Below are 24,100 nucleotides of genomic sequence, written 5' to 3'. Positions count from 1 at the left end.
TTGATGTTTCTATCTCTCTCACCCTCTCTCTTCCTCTCTGAAATCAATAAAAATATTTTTTTAAAAAAGAGGAAGGGAGACGGAGAGAAAAATAGGAACATCAATGATAAGAGAGAATTATTGATCAGCTGCCTCCTACACGCCCCACACTGGGAATCAAGCCACAAGCCAGTCCTGTGCCCTGACCGGGAATCAAACCGTGACCTCCCGGGTCATAGGTCGACACTCCACCACTAAGCTGCAACTGGCTGGGCGCATCTCAATGTTTGGTCCACCGAGAGCACCTCTAATTATTTGTCCCATGTTTTGTGAGCTGCTATATCCCAAAAAGACAACATTTGGCAAAGACGGACATGACCCTGGAGCTTGGTTAACCTGAGCAAAACAGGGTGACAACAGGGAGTTGATACAACCCAGGCCCAAAGCCGACATGCGGCCTGTCCGAGAGGCTGGGGCAGCGCGCACAGGAAGCGACCACGGAGGTCCAGTGACATCCATGCTCATGCCCACTGATCACGGGAAGAACCCAGACCAGACCCCCAGGCCTCGGGAGCGATGAAGTGGGGGTGTAAGCCACCACGGAAAGTGGCAGTGTCACCTGAAAACACGGGCAGGGGCAGGGGCAGGGCCAGCACCTGGAAGCTGAGGGTGGATTGGGGGGTCAAGGGGCTCCTCTGGGGAAGCTGGCCGAGCTGCCTCGAAGGATTTCCGGTAACACCGAGGGGGAGCCCAGGCCGAGGGCCTCGATGCTGACCAGAGGAGGGCTGGCCAGAGCCCGCTCTCTGGGGCCTTCTCCTGCCCACTTCACCTGGGGGTGTGATGCTTGTTGGTGGCCAAATGGCATAAGAACCTGAGTCTTCCGCCTCCAAGGCCAAGGATCTCTGTCATCCGAAGCCGGAATCCCAGGATTGAGGCCAGGGAAAAGGGCACAGAGCTTAGAAGGCAGCTCTCAGAGCGGCACATGCACATAACACACGCGCACACACATGCACACACACATGCACACACGCACAACATACGCACACGCATGCACACACGTACGCGCGGACGTGCAACCGCACACGCACACACACGTGGGATGGGAGCTGGCACGCACTCCCACCCCCACCCCTACCACCAGCGCCGAGAGTTTCGGGAAAGGGCAGGGGCCACGCTGTTCCCCAGATAACAGCAGCAGCGGCCCAGTCCTGGAACCCCGCGTCCCGGCCTGGCCCCTGGCTCCGTCTGGTGACAGTTGGCAGCTGGCGTCTTGCTTCTGGCCCGCGTTACCCCTTATTAAAAACGGCATCTTTAGAACAGATTTCTGCAAGTCACTGTCCCCAGGACTGGTCTCTTGTTTGGTAGCAGCCCTTCCCCTCGGGAGTGGCCCGCCTCGGACCATTATTTTACAGTCCCTTGTCGTCTCTGTGGTTCTAATATTAGACTCTCATGTTTTAAATAGAGCATTAATTACTAAGGAGGGCGCGTCTCATTTATGTTTTAGATCATGTTTTCTCTTAACCATACACTTTCACCCAGAGTGAAGGAGCTGGGTTTTTGCTTGGGTCCTTTCCAAGTCGCCGAGAGATCCTGTGTGCGCACGCATCACTCAAGCCCAGCCCGCAAGGCCAGGGCCCGCCCTGCCCCTGGCTTGTTCCGTCCGGGCGTACAGCTCTCTGTCTTCATTAGGAGAAACGGGCTGACGGTCCGGCAGCCTCCCCAGCAGCTGCTTGAAGCTGGGAAGAGCTCCATCCACAAGCACTGTCCACGGGCAGGGGTTTGGGGAAGTGACTCGGGGCCCGTTCAGACGATGGGCCTCGAGGCAGCCAGTGACGACTGCTGGGCGACACGGGGCCACGCAGTGGGGTTCCGTTTCCGGAGAAACAATGCACATGTGGGCTCCCAGGTGGAAGGACTGCCATCTACACCAACACGTTGGACGGTGCCTCCCTGCGGGCGGTGGGACGATGGCTGCCGGATGGCGGGTTTTCTTTGCTGCTTTTTTGCTCAGCTGTGTGGGTTGGAACCCAGGAGTGTTCCCAGAACAGGCCTCCATCAGCCCTGGAGAAGTCAGGGAAAGAGGAGGGGGGCTTCCTTTTAAACGGATCCACACTTGGAGCAGAACCACGGTGGAAGTCAAGATGGTTTGGAAAAATACACAGATGGGCGTTGTTCTATTTTAATAGGTGACTGTTTTAATGTGTGTTAAGAAAAAAATATATAAGTGGTGCGTAGCCCTATGCGATTGGGTCTCTGCTGCCCTCACTGGTCTTTCCCCCACTCCCCCTGCTCCACCCCCACTGGCTCCTCCTCCTTCCTCTAACACAAGGTGCCCCAGGACCTTTGCACTTGCTGTCCTCTCTGCCCCCAGTGCTCTTCCTCACATAAATGCAAGGTCCGCTCCTCCTCATCATTCAGGCCTCAGCCTTACATGTCACCTCCTTTCCTGGCTCCTAACTCTGCCCCCCATCCATCGTTAACTACCCTTTGTGTGGTTATTACGCTATCATTATTTGTTTGTTTATTTCTTTTTTTCCTATCTTCCCCTACTGGCGCATGAGTCCTTTGAAGGCTGGGGCCGTGTCTGACCTGTTCACCGCTGTCTCTGGGTGCTCTAGGAAGTCTACCTGACCCTCAGCAGTCGGCTGTGTGGCACACAGAGAGGAGGAGGGGATTGAAGGAGGCAGTAGCCTTAAGGCTAGCTCCCGCCCTAGCCGTCAGGGGGACGGCCTTTATGCCCAGAGGAGAGCAAAGCTCCTCCCCTCCCATCCTGGCCTCCAGGTCTCAGTACCTCTGCTCCCTGGGAACGCTGAGAAATCAGAAATCCAGGTCCCACCAGGATCACTTTGCAAAACACACACATCTTACCTCTGCCCAGCCAGTCGTCTGAAACGTGGACACGCTCTGCCCCCCGCCACCCTCCCAGCACCCCGTTCATTTAGGCCTGGTCACACAGCTCGAGTCTGTCTCCAGAGACACCCCCTTTACCTAGATCCTTAACGGGATTGTGGTGGAGGATGGAGCCAGCCCCGTGCCGGGGACAGGGTGCTGAGGACAGGGTGCTGGGGACAGGGTGCTGAGGAAGGGAAGCAGAGGAGGGGCGCTGAGCCAGCCGGGAGGTGGAGTGGGAAACGGCGTGTCCCAGCAGCTGAGGGTCTGTGAGTCTTGAACCACCAGAAATTGGGGGCAAAACTGTGTGTGGGCTGCACTCGTCACATTCTCATAGGCATCTGTGGTTAGAGAATGGCTGCTGGGCCAGATGACCCTCCAAGGTCCCTTCCAGCTGCCGAGCCTGTGGCTCTGGGACCATATAAGGCCGCTGTGTCTGGGGAGCCTCACTGCGGCTGAGCGCAGCCCTGGATGGAGGGGAAGCAGAGAGCAGAGGGAGCCCCAGCCCTGCCCCCCGCCCCAGGGGCCCCAGACAGCAGAGGGGAGCCCAGGTGAGGGAGGCCAGGGGTCCCTCCTCGGTTGCCTCTTCCCAGAGAGCTCCGACCCTCTCGGGGGTGGGGGCTGGTGCCGCTCTCCCTCTCTCCCCATCCCCACTTGAGATCTCCCCATTGCGCTGCCAGGTTTCCAGAGTCCAGCTGGCAGCGCGAACCCAAAGCCGGACACTCAGGCCCGCAGAGTCAGCCTTTGCTCGCTCCCCGTATTTCTTCTGGTTTGGTGGCTTGGAACCCCTCTCAGAGCCCCTGAGTTTCAGGTGGGAATCAAGCTTGGCTTCCCTTCGCTGCCCGGGCTCTGCAGGCATAGAACACCGGTGGGTTCCCGCCCTGGCATGCACACGTACACACACACACACACACACACACACACACACACACACACCTCGGCCTCCTTCAGTGAGCTCCTTGGAGAGGGCGGTTTTGTGCATCTGTGCACTCCTGGCGCCTGTCGTTATGAGTCCTGTCCAGGGCCAGCCCTGTGCCAGGTGGCATGGAAAGGGGGAAACTGAGGTGTGATTATCTGAAGTCCAAGGGTTGACGGCTGGTGGCAGACGGAAGATTCATAAACAAGTCTACTCAGAGATGACCTGACGAAGGTTGTCCTCCAGGTGCAGAACATGCTTCAGACGCTATTGGTTGTAAGTGACAAACTCAAGCCCTGTTATTAGCTTATGCAAAAACAAGGAGGGATTATCTGGCTTCCATCATGGTTAGCTTCAGGCATGGCTGGATCCAGTGGCTCAGATGATGTCTCTGGGACATGATGTTGCACCCTGTCAATCAACCGTGCAGGGGACAATGCTACTGGCTTCGACTGAGGTGCCCATGTGGCCTCCCTCCTGCTCCCCCAAGCCTGGCCTCGTCTCCTTTAGACTCAGACCCGGGCTGTTTCTCCAGCCTCAAACCAGATACCTCCTGGCCTTGCCTCACTCTCCTCGGGCTGGCGCTGTAGGCAGTGTTCCGACCCTCACTTTGTGTGTGAAGTTCTGGGCTCTCAGGGCACCTGGAGCTAGGCACCCAGGGCGGAAGCAGCAGCCCTGCCGGTCAGCGTCGGTCGGCCTGGTGGTCACAGGCAGGGCCTCGACTGCAGCTGTGTGACCTCGGGTGGGTGGCTTACCCTCTCTGAGCCTCCGTTTCCTCCCCTGTCCGTGGGAAATCACAGTTTCGACCTCCTAGGATTGTTTTGAATCTTAAATGAGATGGTGCGTGTGAAGCGCTAAGCACAGAGAGGAAGCCCTACACTCCTGAGTGGGTAAGACCCCGAGCTTTGCTCAAAAACACGAATAGCTAACGTTGATGGAGGGCCTCGTGCGTGCCCTCCCGTGCTAAGCGTTTTCAAGTATCCCCCACACCTGTTGACTGCCTTTGCTCTCGTGTGTAGGGACTGTAGAAAGACTGCCTTTCTGTCCCACGATTCTGTTTGTTCAGATTAATTTTGAGTAATTCGGGTAGATTTTTCCTTCAGACCCGATGGTCCCACTGCATCGGCTCGGTAATTCCGCTCCCGGATCAGAAGGGCGGCCCGGGGCTCCGCAGGCCGCGCTCTCGGGGCCCAGTGCGGAGGCGCACTCATCGGTGGTGTGTGTGGTTTTTCTCCAGGATCATCCACGAAGACGGCTTCTCGGGAGAAGATGTGAAGCAGTACAAGCCTGTCGTCTACAGCAACACCATCCAGTCCCTGGCAGCCATCGTCCGGGCCATGGACACTTTGGGCATCGAATACGGTGACAAGGAGAGAAAGGTAGGCCGCTGAGCGCGGAGGCCCCGCGAGGAGAGGGTCTGTCTCGGTCCCCTGCTGCGTCCTGATGACCGTGCCAGGCTGCCCTCCGGGCACAGGAGGAGGCTGTGCTGCATGTGGGAGAGAAGGCTAGCCACCCACCTAAGCCAGGAGACCCGTCCCTACCTGGTGCGCGCAAACGGGGGCTTCGCCGGTGGGCAGACTTCCCAGCCACGGCGCCAGCAAGGACAATGACGTTCCAGGGCTCGTCTTGCAGATGAGAAAGGGCGGGTGACTGCTCTAAACTGGGACTCCCACACTGCACAGTACCTGCCCTTGGGCAATTCACGCGAACAGAGAAAATATTCTTATATATATATGTTTTTATTGATTTGAAAGAGAGGGGGGAAGGGATAGGGAGGGAGAGAGAGAAACGTCGATGAGAGAGAAACATCGATCGGCTGCCTCCTGCACGCCCCCTACTGGAGATCGAGCCTGCAACGTGGAATCAAACTGGGACCTCTTGGTTCCTGGGTGGACACTCAACCACGGAGCCACGCCGGCCAGGGGAGGAAATAGGTCTCAGCCTACCTGGCCACCACCCCCTCCTGAGGAGAGCTCTCCATGCCTTCCTTGTTTGGGGGGTGAGGGAGCAGCCATGTGAGCTGATTTTTTCTTCCCTCGAACCAAGGGGTGTGCTTTCTGCCTCTCGGGGGTGAGTCTGAGAACCTAAGGGGCTCCCCTCCCTGTAGGAAGGGGATGTCCTAGAACGGAGACTGTTTTTCACTTGAGTGTCCAGGCGGCTGATAAGTGGTGGATGGAATACGTATATAAAAGCTTCTTATTTGCAAACGTCTGCGTTAACTGTAAGACTGAACTTTATGCAGCCACACTGGCAAAATGAAATTAAAGGGAGGGAGGGGGGGAGGGAAACAACCTCAGGGACTTCTATCCCGAAGCTGCTCTCGGCCCCCTGGTGGGATTCCCAGTCCCAGTTCCTCTCGCTGTGACCTGGATCGAGAAAGGGGAGCAGGTGGAGGCCTCCCAGTGCCCTGGCCCCACAGGGAGCCTCTGACTACTGTGTGGTTTGCCCGTGTGGTTAGCAAAGACATATCCCGTCTTTGCTAAAAATCACCTCCATCCCAGAGGAAAATTCCCCTCACCTCCTCCGGATCAGAGATCTCACCTGGGACCGAGCTTGGCGTCTAAAATTCAATGTTGATGCACAGAATTCTAACTCCGCGGCCCAGAGTCGTCCCGGCTCAGGCACTGGCTCCTCCAGGTGCAGGGGAATGGGGTGACGCCGTGTGTCTGAGGCCAGCGCTGGGGCCAGGGAGCTGGGCGCTGGCAGGAGGGCCTGTCCCCAAGCACTTCTCCCCAGGGACAGTCTCTGGTTCGGGCCAGAGTGTCGGGGACCCTGGAAAGAGGGCACTGCCGTTCTCCAGCCTTGTTCCCTTTAAGCACTCATGGCGGGGCGGGCTCATGGCGAAGCGGGCGCCGGCTGCTGGGGACGCAGATGAGCGCAGGGGGAGAGGTGCTGGAGAAAGCAGACAGTCAGCAGATACCGACTCAGACCATCAGAGTGGCTGAGGTGGCTGCCCGACTTCATTCATTTTCAGCCATAACAGCCACAGTGGTAACAGACAGCAGGCACCGGGGAATGGCGTGCCTCGTTTTCCCGGGTCTCAGAGAAAAAAGGGAAAGTACCTGTCATTCTCCGCTAAGTGAGTAGATGTGGGTGGAGTACTGACCATGTGTCGGCTTGGTGCTGAGCCCTCGTAGAGATTCAAAGTTATGTGAGATGGGCCGGTAGGGAGCTGGCCATCCTCTTGGGCACACAGGGCCCCAGGCTGCCTGAGCTCGGTCGGGGAAAGCTTCCTGGAGGAAGTGAGGCTGGAACTGTCCTCGAAACAGAGGTGCAGCATGGCAGGTGCGGGTAAGGGTGAGGACAGGGACTCGGGGCAGGGAAGAACCGAGTAAACGCCGAGGGTCGGCAAGGACCAGAGGAGATTTGATTGACGGGGGAGGCCAGTGGCCAGAACAGAGGCTCAGGGTACGGGCCAGGTGTGGGGAAGGTAGAAGATACGGTCAGGTCCCGTTGCGGAGGGCCTTGGAAAGGATGCCAAGGAGTTTGGGTTGTATCCTGTTGGCAGTGAGCAGCCATTGACAACGTTGGACCTGGGAGGGATGGGTAAAAGTGAGCTTTAGGGTATTACGATGATGGCACGTGCAGGGTGGACTCGTGGGCGGGGGGGGGGGGGGGGACAAAGCTGGGGAAGCTATGCTAATTGACCCCTACATCGGGGTCTGGGAGTGGGGGTGGGAAATGAGAGCAGCCAGGTGATGTGGTGACTCAAGAAAGGGACCTGTGACTGGCTACTGGGGCAAACGGATAAGGATCAGGAAACTGAAACTCCAGTGTGACCAGCCTGGATGCCTGGGGACAAGGCAGACCACAGGCAGAAAGTCAGGAGATGGGGCCACACCCGGCGAGTCGGGTTTCAGCCTGGTGGGTCTCCAGGTGGGAGTGTTCCCCACGCAGAGGGACTCAGAACTGAAGCTTTCCGCTCCGTCTCCCGCGTGGCAGGGCCTGTGCTAAACCATTTGCGTGAATTAAGTGATTAACACTAACAGCTCCCTGTGCGGTGGGTGCTATTGTCACCCCATTTTACAAGGGGGGAAAATGAGGTGCAGCGACCCTCGGTGACTTGCCCGAGGTCACGCAGTACAAAATGTATGCACGTGGAGGATGGAGACACAGCCCTAATGAAACTGCAGTCCACTGGGCTCAGTCCAGGCCCCGTTAAACAGGCACCGTACCGTCAGGGAAAGCACTAGGTCATTACAAGAATCCCATCTTTTTGCCCTAAGTCTCTCTAAAGACGTGGAAAGGGACCCAAAGGACGACATTTCCCACATAGCCCTCCTGTCTTCCTCATGTCGGTCCCACCCCCACTCTCCTGAGCTGCCCCACTCTCCAAATCCCCCCCCCCAGACCCTCTCTCTACCCCCAGCCCACAGGGCTTCCCTCTCTTGCCCTCCTCCTCCTCCTCCTGTCCCCACCTTTTCCCTCCCTCCTCCTTCCACCCACTCCTCTCTCCTTATAAGTGGGTCCCTCTCTTGCTCTCCCTACCTCCCTTCATCTCTTCCTCCCTTTTCCTCTTTCTTCTCCCCCCTCCCCTTGTTCCCCTCTCCCTCCCTCCCTGCCTTCCTCTCTCCTCCCTCCTTCTCTAACTTCTTTCTTCCCTCCCTCCCTCCTCACTGCCAGCTCATTATTATGCAAATTGCCTTAATCTTTTGAAGTGGAGTCTTTCCCCTTCCTCCTTCCCCAGCCCGGCCCCATCTGCATCACAAAAGCAGAGAGACTGGGCGGTCTGCCCTGTAAGGATCTGGGAGACTGGACAATTACAGGGTTAGGAGGCTCACAGAGAAAGTCTATAGGAACAGTCCTAGCCCCTGTCAGTAGATTGACACACATGCACACACACGTGTGTATCTATCAACACCTGAAAATGTGTGCGTGCGTATACTTGCATATATAAAACATACTGCAAGCTAATGGGATAATAGCAAAGGAACAATGCCTTGAACTTGTGTGAGGGTTTTATTCCATTGAAAAGACTCTTGTTTTCATCATTTGCGCCTATGCCTACTTCTCTCGCTACATTCTAATGTCCTGGAAGCACAAAAATCTAGATCACATTCCTCTCGTACAATGCCTGACACAGGAAGGAAGGGGACTGGATCCGGTTCCCACTTCTACCACGAGCTCTTTGGCAGGTAAAATTATTTACCTTCCTCAGCCCTCAGTGTTTTTGTCTGTAAGATGGGCACGATCTTAACACCCTCCTCGGTTACAGGCTGTAAGATTAAATGAGACCATGCCTGTGAAGTGCCTAGGGTGGTGCCTGACAACAGAGAGTTCTCAGCAACACGTTCGCTCTTGTCCGTCCACCAACTTGTTTAAAATTATTACTGCTAATAAAAATCGGTGAATTACCCTCCACTTGTCTAGTGAGGAATGGGTAAGGTTTTTAGGTGCATTTTTCAGGTTAGATACAGAGGGACGAGGCGCCTAATTGGCCGCCTGGCCTGCACGGGACTATAGCGCTTCTGTCCCTCCGAGGGGCTCCGTGAGGGACCTCTTCCCCCTCCCCCGCCAGAGAATGGCAGCGCTTTGGGGAGGCCGCGTCATATTTCACACTTAGCTTCAAGGATGTCATTGGATCTCCTCTGGTCAAAGAAATCTTGACATTTAAATCACACCGTGGAGCTCAGAACCCTATCCTATTTTTGATCATGAAAGTATTTCGGTGCCATCTCCACGGCGCAGCGCTGCTCGCCCGGGGGGGTTGCACTAACTCTGAAACAGACAAAAACAAGGATGCTCACTGGCCTGCGTCCGCCTGCCTTCCCGGGGCCTGGAGAAACCTCAGTGGTGGCTGGCAGATGACGAGGCGCTGGGGGAGGTGACCCACGAAGCTGCCGTGCCCACCCCTGAGGCCAGGAAGAGCTGCCTGCCTGCCCTGTGCTGGGCGCCAGGTACACAGCGAGGGGCAGCCCTGCCTGGTCCCTCTGCCTGCCCGGACTCAGAGCTCGGAACTGCTCCGCTGAAGGCGATCCGATTCTGCTGCTTCCTTTTGCAGATGGGACCAAACAGGCCCCATCTGGCTCGAATAGGAAAGGGACTCCCTCAAGGGCGGTGTGGCCGACCCAGCACTGGAACTGTGGTTTAGGCACCAGGGCTCAGCTCTCTCTTCGTCTGGCCAGGCTGCCTCAGTCACCCAGCCAACGTGGGGACTCCTTGTCTCCAATGGCCTGAGGGGCTCCTGGGAGGAGAGTGAATTCCCCCGAGGACATTCCCTGTTGGTCTGGGTTCTGGTTCAGGGCGCTGTGCATCCAGACAGCTGCCGCCTACCCGCTGCCCCAGCTCCTGACTGCAGCCCTTTTGACCCCTTCTGACCCCTCCTGACCCCTGCTCCCTCCACCCCCAGCCCTGACCTGTCCCTCGTCTGGAAAGTAGGGATGATTCTGCAGCTCTGATAACCCAATACCACGGACAGGGAGTGCTGGCCATGCACCGTGACCCTCCAAACGCGGCAGGACTGTGCTCCACACTGACCTCCACAGACCCTGTCTGGCCCAGACGGCCAGCTCACGTCGCCCAGCCCAGCCCAGCCCAGCGCTAGAAGTCTGGCTTTCTCTCCCTCCACTCTACCAGACTCTCCTCCCCCGATATCCCTGGTCCGAGGTCCCCAGGGCACAGTCCTGAAATAGCTCACTGCCAAATTAGGTCCAGCTTTTCCAGCTCTGTGGGCGCCCCCCACACATACACTTCTTTCCCAGCCCTCTGCCTCCCTACCTTTCCCCTTTCCGTCGCACTTCCCTGCCCGGTGACCAGACCAGCCGGTCTCCCTGATGACCGCTGGCCAAGGAGAGGAAGGCAGCCCTCCAGGCCCCAGGCTGGGGGTCCACCACGGTTTTCAGGGTCTGCGGTTGTGCACCTGATAGTGAAGGGCCTGGACCCGCAGAGACCACCCACCATGGTCCCAAGTCCAAGGGCTCAGCCGTCAGCCTGGAGCCGAGGTCTGGGACTCTTACCTCCTCTCTCAGAGGACCCAGTGCAAGAACCCAGTGCGTGCGCTCTGAGTGACGCTGCTGCATGGTGGGCCCGAGGGCACCACCTCTGGAGTCAGAGAGCCACAGGTCATCGCTGATCCTCCTTTTTGAGCTGGTGACCTCAGACAAGCTCCCTCACTACCCTGAGCCTCAGTTTCCCTCCTCGGTGCGATGGGGTCGCACGCTCCCCTGGGCCCTGCACGATGCTGAGCGCTTTCCACACGTTCACGCCCTCGCCCCTCCCCCTTTGAGGGCACCCCGCTTCTTGACAGGACCCCGATTGAGACATCGACTCCATCGCTGTCCTCGTTCTGCAGATGAGAAAACAAGTGCAGGGAGAGGCGGTGACAAGCCCAAGGTCCCGGGGCTGTGGACAGGGTGGGAGCCCAGCAGCCTGGCCCAGGTGTGTGCCGTGACCCGGTCTGATGCGGAGGCAGGTCCACGCTCCCCATCCCGGCTTTCCCCCCAGGAAAGGCACTGGGTGCCACAGCTGGGTCCGGGCCCTGAGCTGTGTGCATAGCACATGGCCGATGCGCCCAGGGAAGCAGCCTTGGGCTCTGATGGTGGAGGCCTCGTCTGCCCTGGTGGAGGTTTCATCTGCCCCCTCCCCGGCTCCTGGGGGCTCGCCAGCCACGGGTGAGTGGGTGGAGAGGCGGCTCCATCGCCACCATCCAGAGCGTGCCGGCAGCAAGCCGGGCACAGGCTTGGGCCCCAAGTCCCTGTAGTTTCCGAGCTGGGTGGTGGCAAGAGGAGGCTCGAGCCTGCCCTCCTGAACGAGGCCGCTTCCTCTTGGGAAAAGTGGGAGGTGGGAAAGCAGCCCGCCAGGCCGATCGCAGCAGCCGCACAGCCTAGTGGGGAGAAGGCCGTGGGGGCCAGTCTTTCCTCGCTGTGACTCACATTGGACATCGAGGGGCAGGGTCTTGGTCAGGTGAGGGCCCCTGAAACCCAGGAGTGCAAGGCCTCAGCTGGGTGGCAGAGGAACAGGGCCCTTCCCAGAGAAGCTGGCTCCAGGCCCAGCCCAGCTCCTTCTGCTGTGCGGCCGCAGGCAAGTCCCTCGTCCCCCAGGGTCCTACAGAGGAACCAGGGTTCCACGCTCTCCCCTCCACCCGCCCCCGCCACCTCAGTTCCATCAATTCCAAAACAAACGTCCTGTCAATTCTCCTGGCAGAACTTAATTGCTAGGTTTAGGTGACGACCAAGCACAAGGCTCTTCCTTTGTATCTAAAAGGAAAAAAGCCAGGCCGGCGTGGCTCAGTGGTTGAGCATCGACCTAGGAACCAGGAGGTCGCGGTTTGATTCCCGGTCAGGGCACAGGCCAGGGTTGCGGGCTCGATTCCCCAGTGTGGGGCATTCAGGAGGCAGCCGATCCATGATTCTCTCTCATCATTGATGTTTCTATCTCTCCCTCTCCCTTCCTCTCTGAAAACAATAAAAATATTAAAAAATTTTAAAAATTAAAAAAACCCGAATTTCAAAGGCAGGGCCTGTGTGCCCCTTGAAGACTGACTTCTCTAGAGGGGGAGTTGGTGTTCCCACAGCCGGCAGCACACCCCCCCCCGAGACAGCCCTGCACCCTGACATGGCCATGGGCACCATCCCAGCCCTACGGGAGCACCAGTGAGGACCGGCACCCAGAGACCACAAGCCATGGAGGTGAAGCCACCACCAAATCAGGCAGAAAAACACTGTCAAGGGCTATGGTAGCTGCGTCTGTGTCAAGGGTCACCCTGTCTCGGGCAGCTGGGGGAGATGACCGGCCACATGAAGCTGCCAGTTTCGTTCTGATCAATCTGGAAGGTTCCCTGCGTTGTGGGGAGAGGGAAGGTGGATTTCAGGAGCTATTTGTTCGATGAGAATGTGATGGCAGAGCCTCCGGAACAGGCTGAGGGTGGGGTGTGGTACCAGGGGTGCCTCTGGGCACTGTCTCAAACATTAGGCACGCATCTCATTGATCCTCACCCCACGCCCCAAGCGCGTAGGCAGATGTCCCATGGCACCACCAGGACACCTGGAGCTCCGAGCGGTGGGGGATGCTGCTACCGGATATCCGAATATCCGCAGACCGTTTAGTGCTCTCCCCGCCCTGGTCAAGCCCCAAACAGCCGCAGGACCAGGCTTACAGAATTAGGGGCTGCTCTCCTCCCTTCAAAACCCCAGACTGGAGGGATCTGGATGCCGACAAACTCTGCCCCTCCCAGGTCCTCTGCCCAGCTGCGGATCCTGCTGCTGTCTCTCTCCATCACCCCTTGGTGCTTCCTTGTGACCAAGCTTCAGGCTCACCCCAAGTATAAACCCTTTGTCTAGTCGTCTGTCGATGGGCATCTAAGGGGTCATTCCAGGGGTCGATGTGAAGAAGAATAATACTCTGACGTGCAGGTTTTTGGTGGGTACGCATGTTTACTTCTCTTGGTAGATACCCAGAGTGGAACTGCTAGGTCGTATGGTAAGGGTGCGTTAACTTCATGAGAAACTTCCAAACTACATTCCAAAGTGGTTGTTGCTTTTTTTTTTAATATATTTTTATTTCAGTGAGAGGGAGAGAGAGAGAGAAACATCAGTGATGAGAGAGAATCACTGATCGGCTGCATCCTGCACGCCCTCGATTGGGGATCACGCCCACAACGTAGGCACGTGCCCTTGACCGGAATCAAACCCGGGACCCTTCAGTGCACAGGCTGACGCTCTATCCACTGAGCCAAACCGGCTGGGGCACGTGGTTGTACTATTTAGAATGTGTGAGGGCCCCTGCTGTCCCACGCTGTCATCGACATGCGGAATTGTCCTTTTCCCGTTCGCATGGAGAGATACTCCATCGTGCTTCGAATTTGCACTCCCCCCGTGACTAGTGATATTTAGCAAGTTTTGGATGTGCCTTTTGGCCATGTCTGTCTTCTCTTGTAAAGTATCTGCTCGCATCTTTCGTTCTTTCTCTTTAATGGGTTGCTTGCCTTCTTACTAATGAGTTGTGAGAGGTGGTTTTTTGAGATAATCCCGGATACACGTTCTTTGGCATACATGTGTTGTGAACACCTTCTCCAGTCTATGGCCTGCCTTTACCAGGGTCGTTTTTAAGCTGGTGAACGAATGAATGTCGATTGGTTGGCTCTGAAGCTTCCATCGCTGCGTGTGGGGGACCCTTCCTCATTATTTCCCTCCCATGGGCCGTGAGATGTTTCTCTCTGCAGGGAGAGAGGTTGTGTTGCCTTCGGGGTTGAGCTTCTGGACTCTGGGATCTGACCGTCCTGGGTCCAAGTCCCAGCTCCACGGCTCACGGGTGGGCAGCCCCTTCACCTCTGCCCCCTGCATCTCATTTCTGGTTTGTAAAATGGGGACCAGAATGACCATCTCCGTGGGCTGCTGTGAAGACTAAATGCAATGATGACTGTTAGCAGCGAGCGAGGGCTCGCAAAAGCTGAGCTGGACCTGTTAGCGCCTGGGTGCCCAGGCCCGTCAGCGCCCCAGCCCCAACCCGTGCAGAACCAGGCCGCACAGAGCAATTCTCCTACCTTCCTTCTTTATGTTAAAAACTCCTCCCTCCTCAAAGTAGCTCAGGGCAAAACCTGGGACTCCTCCTGCCTCTCCTGTGTCCCTCTTCCTTTGCAGAATGGCTTTGGCCCCTATGGCTTCCCAGTCTCTGCCCAGGCCCTGCCCCACAGGCCTCCTCACTCCCTACCCACACGGTCTCCCTGCCTCCTGCCTCCCCAGCTTCCCCCTGCGTGCCTCAGCCACCATTGCTAAAGGAATCGGAAACACAGGGCTCCTGGGGTGAGTGTTTGGGGGCGACCCCTTGGCCAGGGCAGGCTCTGCTGTCGCTGGCGCCTCTGGTTAGAAATGCCGGGCTCTGTCCTCAGCCCCAGCCGTCAGCGCCCCTCCCCGACCTTCAGAGCTGCCTTGGCCGTCCTTGCAGGAGGCAGGCCATGCCTTGGCCCTTGGCAGGACCCATTCCTTTGATACGTGATCAGAAAATTCAATTATAAAGCCAATTACTAATTTCCTGAGCTTTACAAGGAAGACATGAACGTTTGATTAAGTTTGAATTCCTGTTTGGTCGTTGATTGTCGGCCAAGGCCCAGTGGGCTTGTGGGAAATTTTTATTGTTGATCCTGTTTGGTTTTGTGGCTGTGCTCTGGGTGGGGGGGGGAGGCACATTGATTTTGTGTTGTGGGGTTCCCCCCCTCCCCCGCCTCTGCAACCAACTTGCTGAATGGCTGCTCCCCTGTTGTGATGCATGAGATGTAAATCCCCCAAAGACCCGTTGCCAGGGTGAGGGGCTGGGGAATTGAGCTCAGCTAAACAGAGGCCTTCGGCTTTGCAGGCGGAGCGTGCGTTTCCCATGCGGAGCTGAGCTCCAGCCGGCGGACAAGGCTGCGCTGCGTTCAAGGGCGCCGCGTGGGAGCAGCTTCAGCAGTGGACTGGGCTCCGGCTGCCCCCAGCCCCTGCCCAGAGAACAGACGTATAGCTGCAGAGGTCAAGGGTCAAGGGGTCAAAAGACCAGAGCCCCTCAGGTGCCTGTCACCTCTCCCCCCAACCTGCTGGGCCCCAGCGGCCCGGGCCCAGGGCAGTGGGGACTGGAAAGCACGCCTTTGTCTGCAGCCGGAGCGCCTTGCTTTGGGGGATGTTTCTGGGACACTGAGCAGAGCCTGTGATGGGATCTCCGGGCTCCAGGTCAGAGTCTGATTTGGTTCTGGGACCCACGTTTCTTCTCTCGGAATAAAATGAGACAACCCTGGTTCTTTGGGAGCTGTCGCCACCCCAGAACTCCTCCTACGAGGGGCATAATACCCAAGGGTGGTGCTGGGTCCCCCTCACAGTGTGTCCCCCGGGCCTAAACCCCCCAGTCGGGGATGGAGCCCTGTGGGCGTGAAAGGCTTTCCCGTCTCTAGGAATCCTGCTTAAAGTACCGATGCCTTTGGAGGGAGAAGCATCTCCCAATGGGAATTAGCCGTCACCTAATTGAGAAAACAGCCCCTTGGGGAGGACTGGGGATCCCTGTGCCCAGGGTGGGGTCAGATAAAGTCCACCTGCCTCCCAGCTCAGTCAAGGGTGACCCCTCTCTCCAGGAAACACCCACACAGCAGCCTCCCCAACGGGCCCACCATGACCCGCAGTTCAGAGGTCACGGGCCCTGCCCAGCCGGAGGTCACGCCGCTGGAGAGTGCCGATTCTGGACTTGGACTTGGACCTGGGACTTACGAGTCCTACCCAAGCCCGTTTCCTCTGCAAACAGAGGCCCCGACACCACACACCTGCTTTGTTTGATCAGCTTGTTTGCTAGCGTGTTTGTTTTTGTAGGTGAGCATTTTATAATTTTTGAATTTGGGTTGTTTCCTATTCTTTTTTTTTTCTTTTTTTTTTTTTATGACAGTTACATCTTCCTGGTGGAGTTGCATTGGGAAATTCGGGGTTGGCCATCTGGGCCAAATTGTCAAGTAACCAGGCAATGCTGGATGGAGTACTGTACCTCTTCTTACAGGTTTTGCTAAGTTGGAGGAGAGGGAGTCCTGAAGATGGGAAAACGTGTGCAGTGGGGCTGGACCCTGCGGATTCCCTCCTTTATGGAGAACTAGATAATTAAAAAATAATAATAACAAGTTCTCTTTGTGCAGGACGATTCTGTCATATGTGCCAACATGAGGTGGTGTGCGAAGAGAGGGGAGGGAGGGACCCAGGCTGGGGTCCAGGCCTTGGCAGGAAGGGGACTGGCGCCCCACACCGGGGGAGGGCTCCTGAAGCAGGTGCCTGGAGAGACTCCACTGTCACTCCCGCCCTCCTGCACTTCTGGGTGACAGCGATGACAGCGGGGAAGTAACAGCTCCCCACGCACGGAGCACACGCAGGCCAGGCTCCGTGCTGCTGCTGTTACCCTTGGGGAAGTGTTTATGTTCCTACGAAGCCAGGAAACAAGCATGCAGCCCATCCAGCTCATGATGGCCCAGATAGTGGGACAAGACCCAGGGTAGGAAGTGGATTGTTTCCTGAGTCACATAAAAGAAACATATGACACGCATGAGGCCAGGGGTCTTACACGGATTGGGCAGAGGTCGCGAAAGCAGGACAGAAAGGACTGAAGCTTGGCAAAGCTTGCCGTATCCCTGTGAGCTCAGTAAGAATAGGATTGTGCCCATTTTACAGATGAGGAAACTGAGGCTCAGAAAGGTTGAGTGACTTGCCCTGGGGCACACAGCTGGTAGATGGCAAAGCCAGGACCCAGCCCCAGGCCTGCCTGACTCCAAAGGCAGGTCAGCGGCCCCAGCAAGGCCGGAGCCCAAAGCCCAGTTGGACACTCAACTTTCATGCTCCAGGGGCAGCTTTCAGGAAGGGCCTGGTGTGATGCAGCAGTGACTGAGGAGCTGCTGTTGCCCAGCATATACCATGCACCCTCCCCAGTCAGCTCCTCCCACCCCCAAAGGCCCGCCTCTCCTTTCTTCCGGGGTGTCTCCCAGCCCTTCCTTTTTCCCTTTCTCGTCTCTGAATCACTTTTTCCAATAGGCTATGGACTCAGGATGTCGAATAACTCCCTGCATGATTTCGGAAGGCCCCCCTCTGATCACGGAAGCCTGGGTGTGGGAGGCATATTTATATCTATGTTTGTATTTATATTTATATCAGAATATTACTAACCAAATTGGCATGGGGAGTGCCAGGCACGGAAGCTGCTAGCGGAAGCCGCTGAGAGGGGTGAGCCTCGTAGAACTGACAGCGTCGAGAAGAGAAACAGACTAACAAGTAAACTAGAAGAGGCAGAGAGTGGTCACGCCAGGCCGGTGACTTAAACGGGGGCAGGAAACGGGTGGCCGCCGGACCCTGGGCCAGCCGTGTGGCTTAGGAACAGCTGACATCTACTGACTGCTCACCACGTGCTGACATGACAGTATTGCGTACATTACCTCCTCTAATCCTCACAGCCCAGCACCCGGAGGAGTGGGGACTATTGATCAGATGCGAGTGCTAAGGTTTGGACAGGCTACACAGACAGTTCGTGGCAGAGCCAAGACCAAAATCTAGGATGGCCCACCTCGGAGAGAACTTAGGTGGCGTTATTTCTCAGGGCCTTTCCGGCTCTGACCTCCCATCCCAAACCGCCAGTGCCTCTCACCTGTTGCCCACACCAGCCTCCTGGGGGTGCCCTGGAGCCCCTCTCTCTTCCGCTCTCCCGCACCCACGGCAGCCAGGGCGAGCTTCAAACACAGAATGTCATTTCTTCTCTCCTTTATTTTTTAAAATATATTTTTATTGATTTCAGAGAAGAAGGGAGAAGGAGAGAGAGAGATAGAAGCATCGATGATGAGAGAGTATCATCCATCGGCTGCCTCCTGCACGCCCCACACTGGGGATCGAGCCTGCAACCCGGGCCTGTGCCCTGACTGGGAATCGAACCGTGACCTCCTGGTTTATAGGTCGATGCTCAAGCACTGAGCCACGTTGGTCAGGCCTTTCCTCTCTCCTTGAGGCCTCCATGGCTTCCCATAACACTCGGGGTAAGTCAGCCTTCTTTCCCTGGTCAGCCTTGCCCTGTGGTGACGGGTCACATGCTGGCTGCTGCTCAGAGGCGCCCCGGGCACAGCCAGCCCCGCCAGCCTCCCACCACTGGGCCCCAGCGCCCACGATACTGATATCATCACCGTGTGTCGAGTCCTCGCCCCACCTGTGTCCTCAACTTTATGTGCATGGCCTGCCCCGACATTTCCCTCTTCTGACATGTCCCAAATTATTAAAAACAGCTGCTTTTGAGTTCATTGAATGAATCATGGAAAAACATCTTTTTTCTGTCTATAAATAATTCCACCTCAAACGTTTCTGGGAGGATAGGAAAAATGCTGTGAGGAGCGCCCAGCACACACCCATCGGGGTACCACCTCTGGAACCCCCCGGCCTGAGACAGGACCTCTGGGGTCAGTCCACATGGGGTCAGTGGAGAAGGGCACCGGGAGTTATAGGCGGCCTTCAACCGCTCATTCTGCTACTTCTAGATAGTTTCACGTGATGTCACCCCCTCCCCCGCCTCTGGTGTGTCACACACACACACACCCCTCCTCCCCCCGCCGCCCTGGCTGGGGTGGGATGCCCTGGGGAAGACACAGCCGCTGCCTCACACAGAGTGATCACAGGCTGGTTTTCAAGACAGACACACAGGAGCCCATTCAGCAACTAACTAGTGCCATTCGGAGCCCAGTGTAGGACGCAGGGGAGAGCCAGGTGCGGGGCAGGTGCACAGCCTGCCCAGAGCAGATGCTGGCTCGCTCAGCAGGTGCACCCCCCGAAGCCCCTCCCCCCTTTGCTGAAGGTGCATACAGGTGCCATCGTTTTCTCCGTAGACCTGACCTGGGGAAGGTCGGGAAGACCCACCTGGCGGAGGCAGAGCCTGAGTCGGCACCTTAGTGGCGAGGCCTTGGGTAGAGACCTCCCCTTCTGGAGCAGGAGAGCCCCTCGTGACTGTGGGAGGTTTTAGCATCTGCACGCTGGTGGCAACGTCACCAGGTGTGATGGTTGGCAGCGACCTCAGAGATGAGCACATCCAAAGAGAGACACAGCTGGGGCTCGTCTGCCGCTACGGACCACCCGCCCTTGTCCCGGCATCGCGGCGGCTGGGTGACCACACTGGCCCGGCCTCGGAGACTCCTGGGTGCAGCCGGCCCCCGGGCAGCCGCCGCTGCTGGTCAGAGGCTGAAGCCAGCTGTGGTCCCTGGTCTCCCCAGGGCAGCGCCCTCACATCACAGCACCCAGCAGGGCGGAGCCCTGGAGGCCGCAGAGGCGAGCACGCCTACGCTTCTAACCCCCTGTGCAGTGCCTTTTGGCTCTTTCCCTTCCAAATCCATTCACTCAGCGAGTGCTGCCTGCGCACCTGCTCTGTGCCCAGCGGGTGGTGGGTCTGATACAAGAGGGAGCCTGACGTAGGCGCTCAGAGTCCAGGGGAGACACCTGGAAACAGGTCCCGAGCAGGTGGCAACAGCCACACTCCGTGCCTCCCTTATCCCGGAGCCCCCTGTCTCCCCCTCGCGTGATTCTTGGGGGCTTTGCCCACCGTGCTGGACACCTGTGTCCTCCTCACTCCCTGCTGCAGTCCTTGCCCCAAACGCCAGTCTTGTCCCCAGGGCTGCCCAGGCCCTGTGCCCCCCCCAGGCAGGCGGGTCCCTGGTCCCTCTTCAAGCGGCACCCAGGGGGCGTCACTCACCACTTGTTCAGTGGGCCCGGGGAGACACTGATTTTTTGTTAATGGAATTTTTTTTCTTTATTTTTCCAAATAAGGGCTATGTTAGATGCACTGAACTGAACAGCAGGGGCTGGCTCTCATGTCCATCATTTGTAACAAGAAGACTGCCTGGCCAGTGTGGCTCAGTGGTTGAGCATTCACCTAGGAACCAGGAGGCCAAGGTTCCATTCCCAGTCAGGGCACGTACCCTGGTCGTGGATTCGAGCCCCACTAGGGGGCGTGCAGGAAGCAGCGGATCCATGATTCTCTCTCATCTTTGATGTTTCTCTCTCTCTCCCTCTCCCTTCCTCTCTGAAACCAATAAAAATGTCTTTTTTTTAGGAGAAGACTGGTTCCTCCTACCCGCTGCGGGGAGGAAGAGCCCGTGTGGACATAATTACAGAGTTGGGCTCAAAAGCCAGTTTCTAAGCTCCTTGTTTTTGTGATGAGGGCAGACATTCTCCACTTTCCTGCAGCTCACGTCCTTTCTTCCATGTTCACTGATGACACTCCAAACCAGACAAATTCTGGAAAGGAATATTGGAGGGCTTGAAATTAGATCATAAAACAAAGCCCCTCTCCCCCGCGAACGGCCCGACCCGTGCGTGACGCGGTTCCAGAATTTCGCCGACCGCCCCGCAGGTGCGTTCCTCGCGTGTGCTTGTGTCAGCATGCGGCGGCCATGATAGGCGCCAGGGAGGGCACGGCTCCCTCCGTGGGACAGAGCCAACGCCTTCCTCTCCGTCGCTCTGGGGTCCCGGGACAGCTTCCCGGTGCTGTTCACGCCTGCGGCGTCTCAGCGCCCTCGTGAGTGATCCGCCCTGATGCCGCTCACAGTCTCCCCGAGGAGGAAACAAACATCGAATCACACCTCGGGATAAGTGCTAGGAAAGCACAGAAAGCTGGCGTGGGGAGAACTGGAGGCGCCTGGGTTAGCTGGGGGAGGGGTGCTGCCGGGGAAAACTTTCTCTCAGGGGTTATATGTAAACGGAGACTGGAAAAATAAGGAGCCTGTCCCCCAGAGGTTTTTGGTGGCAGGAGGAGCCAGTGCAAAGGCCCTGGGGTGGAAGTGAGCTTGTCGCGTATGTGCAAAGCCTGGAAAGGGAGCAGGGGAGCTGGCAGGTGGCCAGTGAGGGCAAGGAGCCTCAGGATGAAGTTCAAGGGGAGGTAGGAGTTTGAGATGATGGAGGGGAACCCCCACCCCCATTCTCAGTCGCAAGGAGAGGCCCATCTGGGGGCTGGATTATGTATTGGTTCACAAGGCTGCCGTAACAAAGGACTGTGGTAGGAGCCAGGGGCGGGGAGGGGGCGCCTTGAACAGCAGAAATTTATTTTCTCCCAGTTCTGGAGGCCAGAGTCCGAGACCAGGGTGTCCGCAGGGTTAGTTTCTTCTGAGGCCCGTCTCCTCGCCTCGTGGATGGCTGGCTGGCTCCCCTTGTCCTCACGTGGTCTCCCCTCTGCCCGTGTCCTGATCTCCTCTTATAAAAACACCAGTCAGAATGGGTAAGGGCCCACCCCACTGACCTCCTTTTAACTTAATTACCTCTTTCAAGGCGCGCTCTTTCCAAATACAGCCACATTCTGAGGTCCTGGCGATTAGGGCTTCAGCATATGGATTGGGGGGGGGGGTCACAATCCAGCCCATGACAGGGACCTTCCCCGACCTAGTCACGGAGGACAGAGTTGGGGTTGCGGGTCAGCACATTCAAACTGCCCCGCAGGCCAGGGGAGGCTGGTCCTCAGCCTCCTGCCCCCCTTTTGTCAAAAGGGATGATTCGCAAGCCTTTAGGGGAGTCAGAGACTCGGTGGTACCAAGCTGGGACTTTCCCCCCCACCATCCGCCAGAGTCCTTGAAAGAGAAGTGGAAACCTCCCTGTCGTGATTCAGGGGTGTTCATTTGGGGTCCCCCCTGGCCCTCAGCCACCGGGGCAGGGCAGCCAGCAGTCTGGGCCGGGAGACAGTGCCGAGCTGAGTGAGGAAGGGGGCAGGGGCTGCCTAGCCAGTGGGCTGGGGAGGGAAGTTGGGGTGCTGGCCAGGCACATCCAGGCTCCCCAAGGAGGAGAGGCCCAGAACGTGTTGTGTTGAATGAAATGGAGGAGAGAACCCCCAACCGACCTCACCGCTGCCTCCCCAAGTCCCCTTACACCGTGTGTGTGTGTGTGTGTGTGTGTGTGTGTGTGTGAGTGTGTGTGTGTGTGTGTGTGTGTGTTCGGCCGCAGAGCCAGGGGCAGCCAGCCCCCATGGCCGGCGGGCTGAGCTGCCTGCAGACCCCCACATTCGCCTCAAGTCGTCCCCTCCACCTTCTGCTGAGGGTACAAATAACTACAAGGAGGGAAAGGTCCTAGAGAGAGCACCTTGCAATTCAGAAAACGTGAAGCCCGGCTCCATCTCATTAGGATGGCCCTGGGGGAAGGGGAGACCTGGGTGGCATTTTACATCGCGAGCCGAGCCGAGCTGAGTGTGCGGCCTCTCTAAGTTTGGTTCTGAGCAGTTGGAAAGCTTGCAGTTGGAACAGAAGACCCAACTTCAAAGGCACTGCCTGCTGCTGGCCGGGCAGAGGGAGTGGAAGGAGCAGCACAGGAGGGGGGTGGGGGGGCACATGGTGGCCGCGGGCACAATGGGGTTGGGCTGGAGCAAGGCCTGGGGGCCACAGGGGGCGCAGCCTCAGAGCCTGCTGTGCCTTTTAGGGGATCAGTGGAGCTGCTCCTGGGAGGACAGCTAATTGAGGCAGTGGCCTTGTCCTTGGAAAGTGAGCTTCTGTCCAGCCTGGGCCCTCTTGGGGGCACCCACGGGGCAGAGCTCTGGCCTGGGCTGTCCCAGGCACCCTCCCACCCGGTCTGCCCCTGGTGCTATAGAAACAGGGCCTCTTGGGAGGCGGCTGCTCCCTTCCCCCCAGAATCGGGAGGAGGCAGCTCCAGTCCCTTTCAGCTCAAAAGGCAGGGGGATTGGGTTTCGGGGTTCCCAGGAACAGTCGTCCCGCCCGCCTCCCTGGAGGACAAATGTCCACTTAACCACTGGGCTGCTGGGACAGGTGGACAGCCAGGGGTGTGGGGGCCCCTCCCTCTCTCCTTCCTCCCCTCTGCCCTGCTGGCCTTGGGGCTGAGCGCTCACCTTCCAGCTCCCTTTCCAGAGGAGGTGGCAGCTAGGAGACCAGGAGTCACCATGACAACTAATCTCCTAAGCAGGCCAGAGCCCCCGGCTCCCCCTCATCTGTGCCCAGGCAATTGGGGGCCATCGTTTCTCAACCACTGTGAATGTTCTGAAGGTCAAGACCCCCCTCAGTAGCGGGTATGCAGTGGGTAAATGAGCACATTGGTGGATGGATAGGGGGTGGCTAGAGATGGGAGGAAGGAAAGTAGTGGTGCACACATGAATAATGAATGGATCGGCAGATGCCAGGGAAGGACAGAAGGAAGGTAAGGAGATGGGCGGGTGTGGAAGTGAGTGGATGGCTGAACAAGGGTAGCCGATGGCTACGTGGGTAGATGCATGATGTTCAAAAGAGATGCATCCTAGCTAGGTGTTACCGGGCTATGTGGATGGATGGATGGATGGATGGATGGATGGATGGATGGAGAAGGACAGGCAGGTTTGAAAGGAGACAAGATGGGAAACAGCACCAAATCCTTGGTTCTGCTGCAGGGTCTTTCCGGGAACCAGGAAGGCTCCCTTCCCTAAGGCAAGTGGCAGATCTAGGACAGTGGTTCTCAACCTTTCTAATGCCGCGCCCCTTTAATACAGTTCCTCATGTCGTGGTGACCCCCAACCATAAAATTATTTTCGTGGCTACTTCATCACTGTCATGTTGCTACTGTGATGAATCGTCATGTAAATATCTGATATGCAGGATGTATTTCCATTGTGACAAATTGAACATAATGAAAGCATAGTGATTCATCACAAAAACAATATGTAGTTATATATGTGTTTTTCTGATGGTCTTAGGCGACCCCCGTGAAAGGGTCGTTCGACCCCCAAAGGGGTCGTGACCCACAGGTTGGCGACCCACAGGTTGAGAACCGCTGATCTAGGAGGTCCCCAGCTCCCCCCCCCCACCCCCCTGCCCCATAGATCCTGCTATCTGACAGCTTGCTGCAACTAAGACCCCTGAGCCCAAGGGAAGAAAGAGCCTGGTCTCCAACCATTAAATGC

The 24,100-nt window shown here is 57.3% G+C and overlaps 1 protein-coding gene across 2 annotated transcripts in view; it reads left to right on the top strand.

Annotated features, from left to right (window-relative positions):
* The window catches only part of GNAO1 (G protein subunit alpha o1), a 115,959-nt gene that overhangs the window by 68,339 nt on the left and 23,520 nt on the right, over positions 1-24,100 (top strand). For both annotated transcript variants that reach the window (XM_059668010.1, XM_059668011.1), the window contains exon 3: positions 5,022-5,163. In XM_059668010.1, coding sequence (XP_059523993.1) covers positions 5,022-5,163 — 142 coding nt within the window. The remainder of the gene's footprint in view (positions 1-5,021; positions 5,164-24,100) is intronic.

This window comes from Myotis daubentonii, chromosome 15 (assembly GCF_963259705.1).
Source record: "Myotis daubentonii chromosome 15, mMyoDau2.1, whole genome shotgun sequence".
NCBI classification, from domain to species: domain Eukaryota; kingdom Metazoa; phylum Chordata; class Mammalia; order Chiroptera; family Vespertilionidae; genus Myotis; species Myotis daubentonii.
The sequence above is the reverse complement of the archived record's forward strand: the minus strand, read 5'-3'. Positions and strand labels throughout refer to the sequence as shown.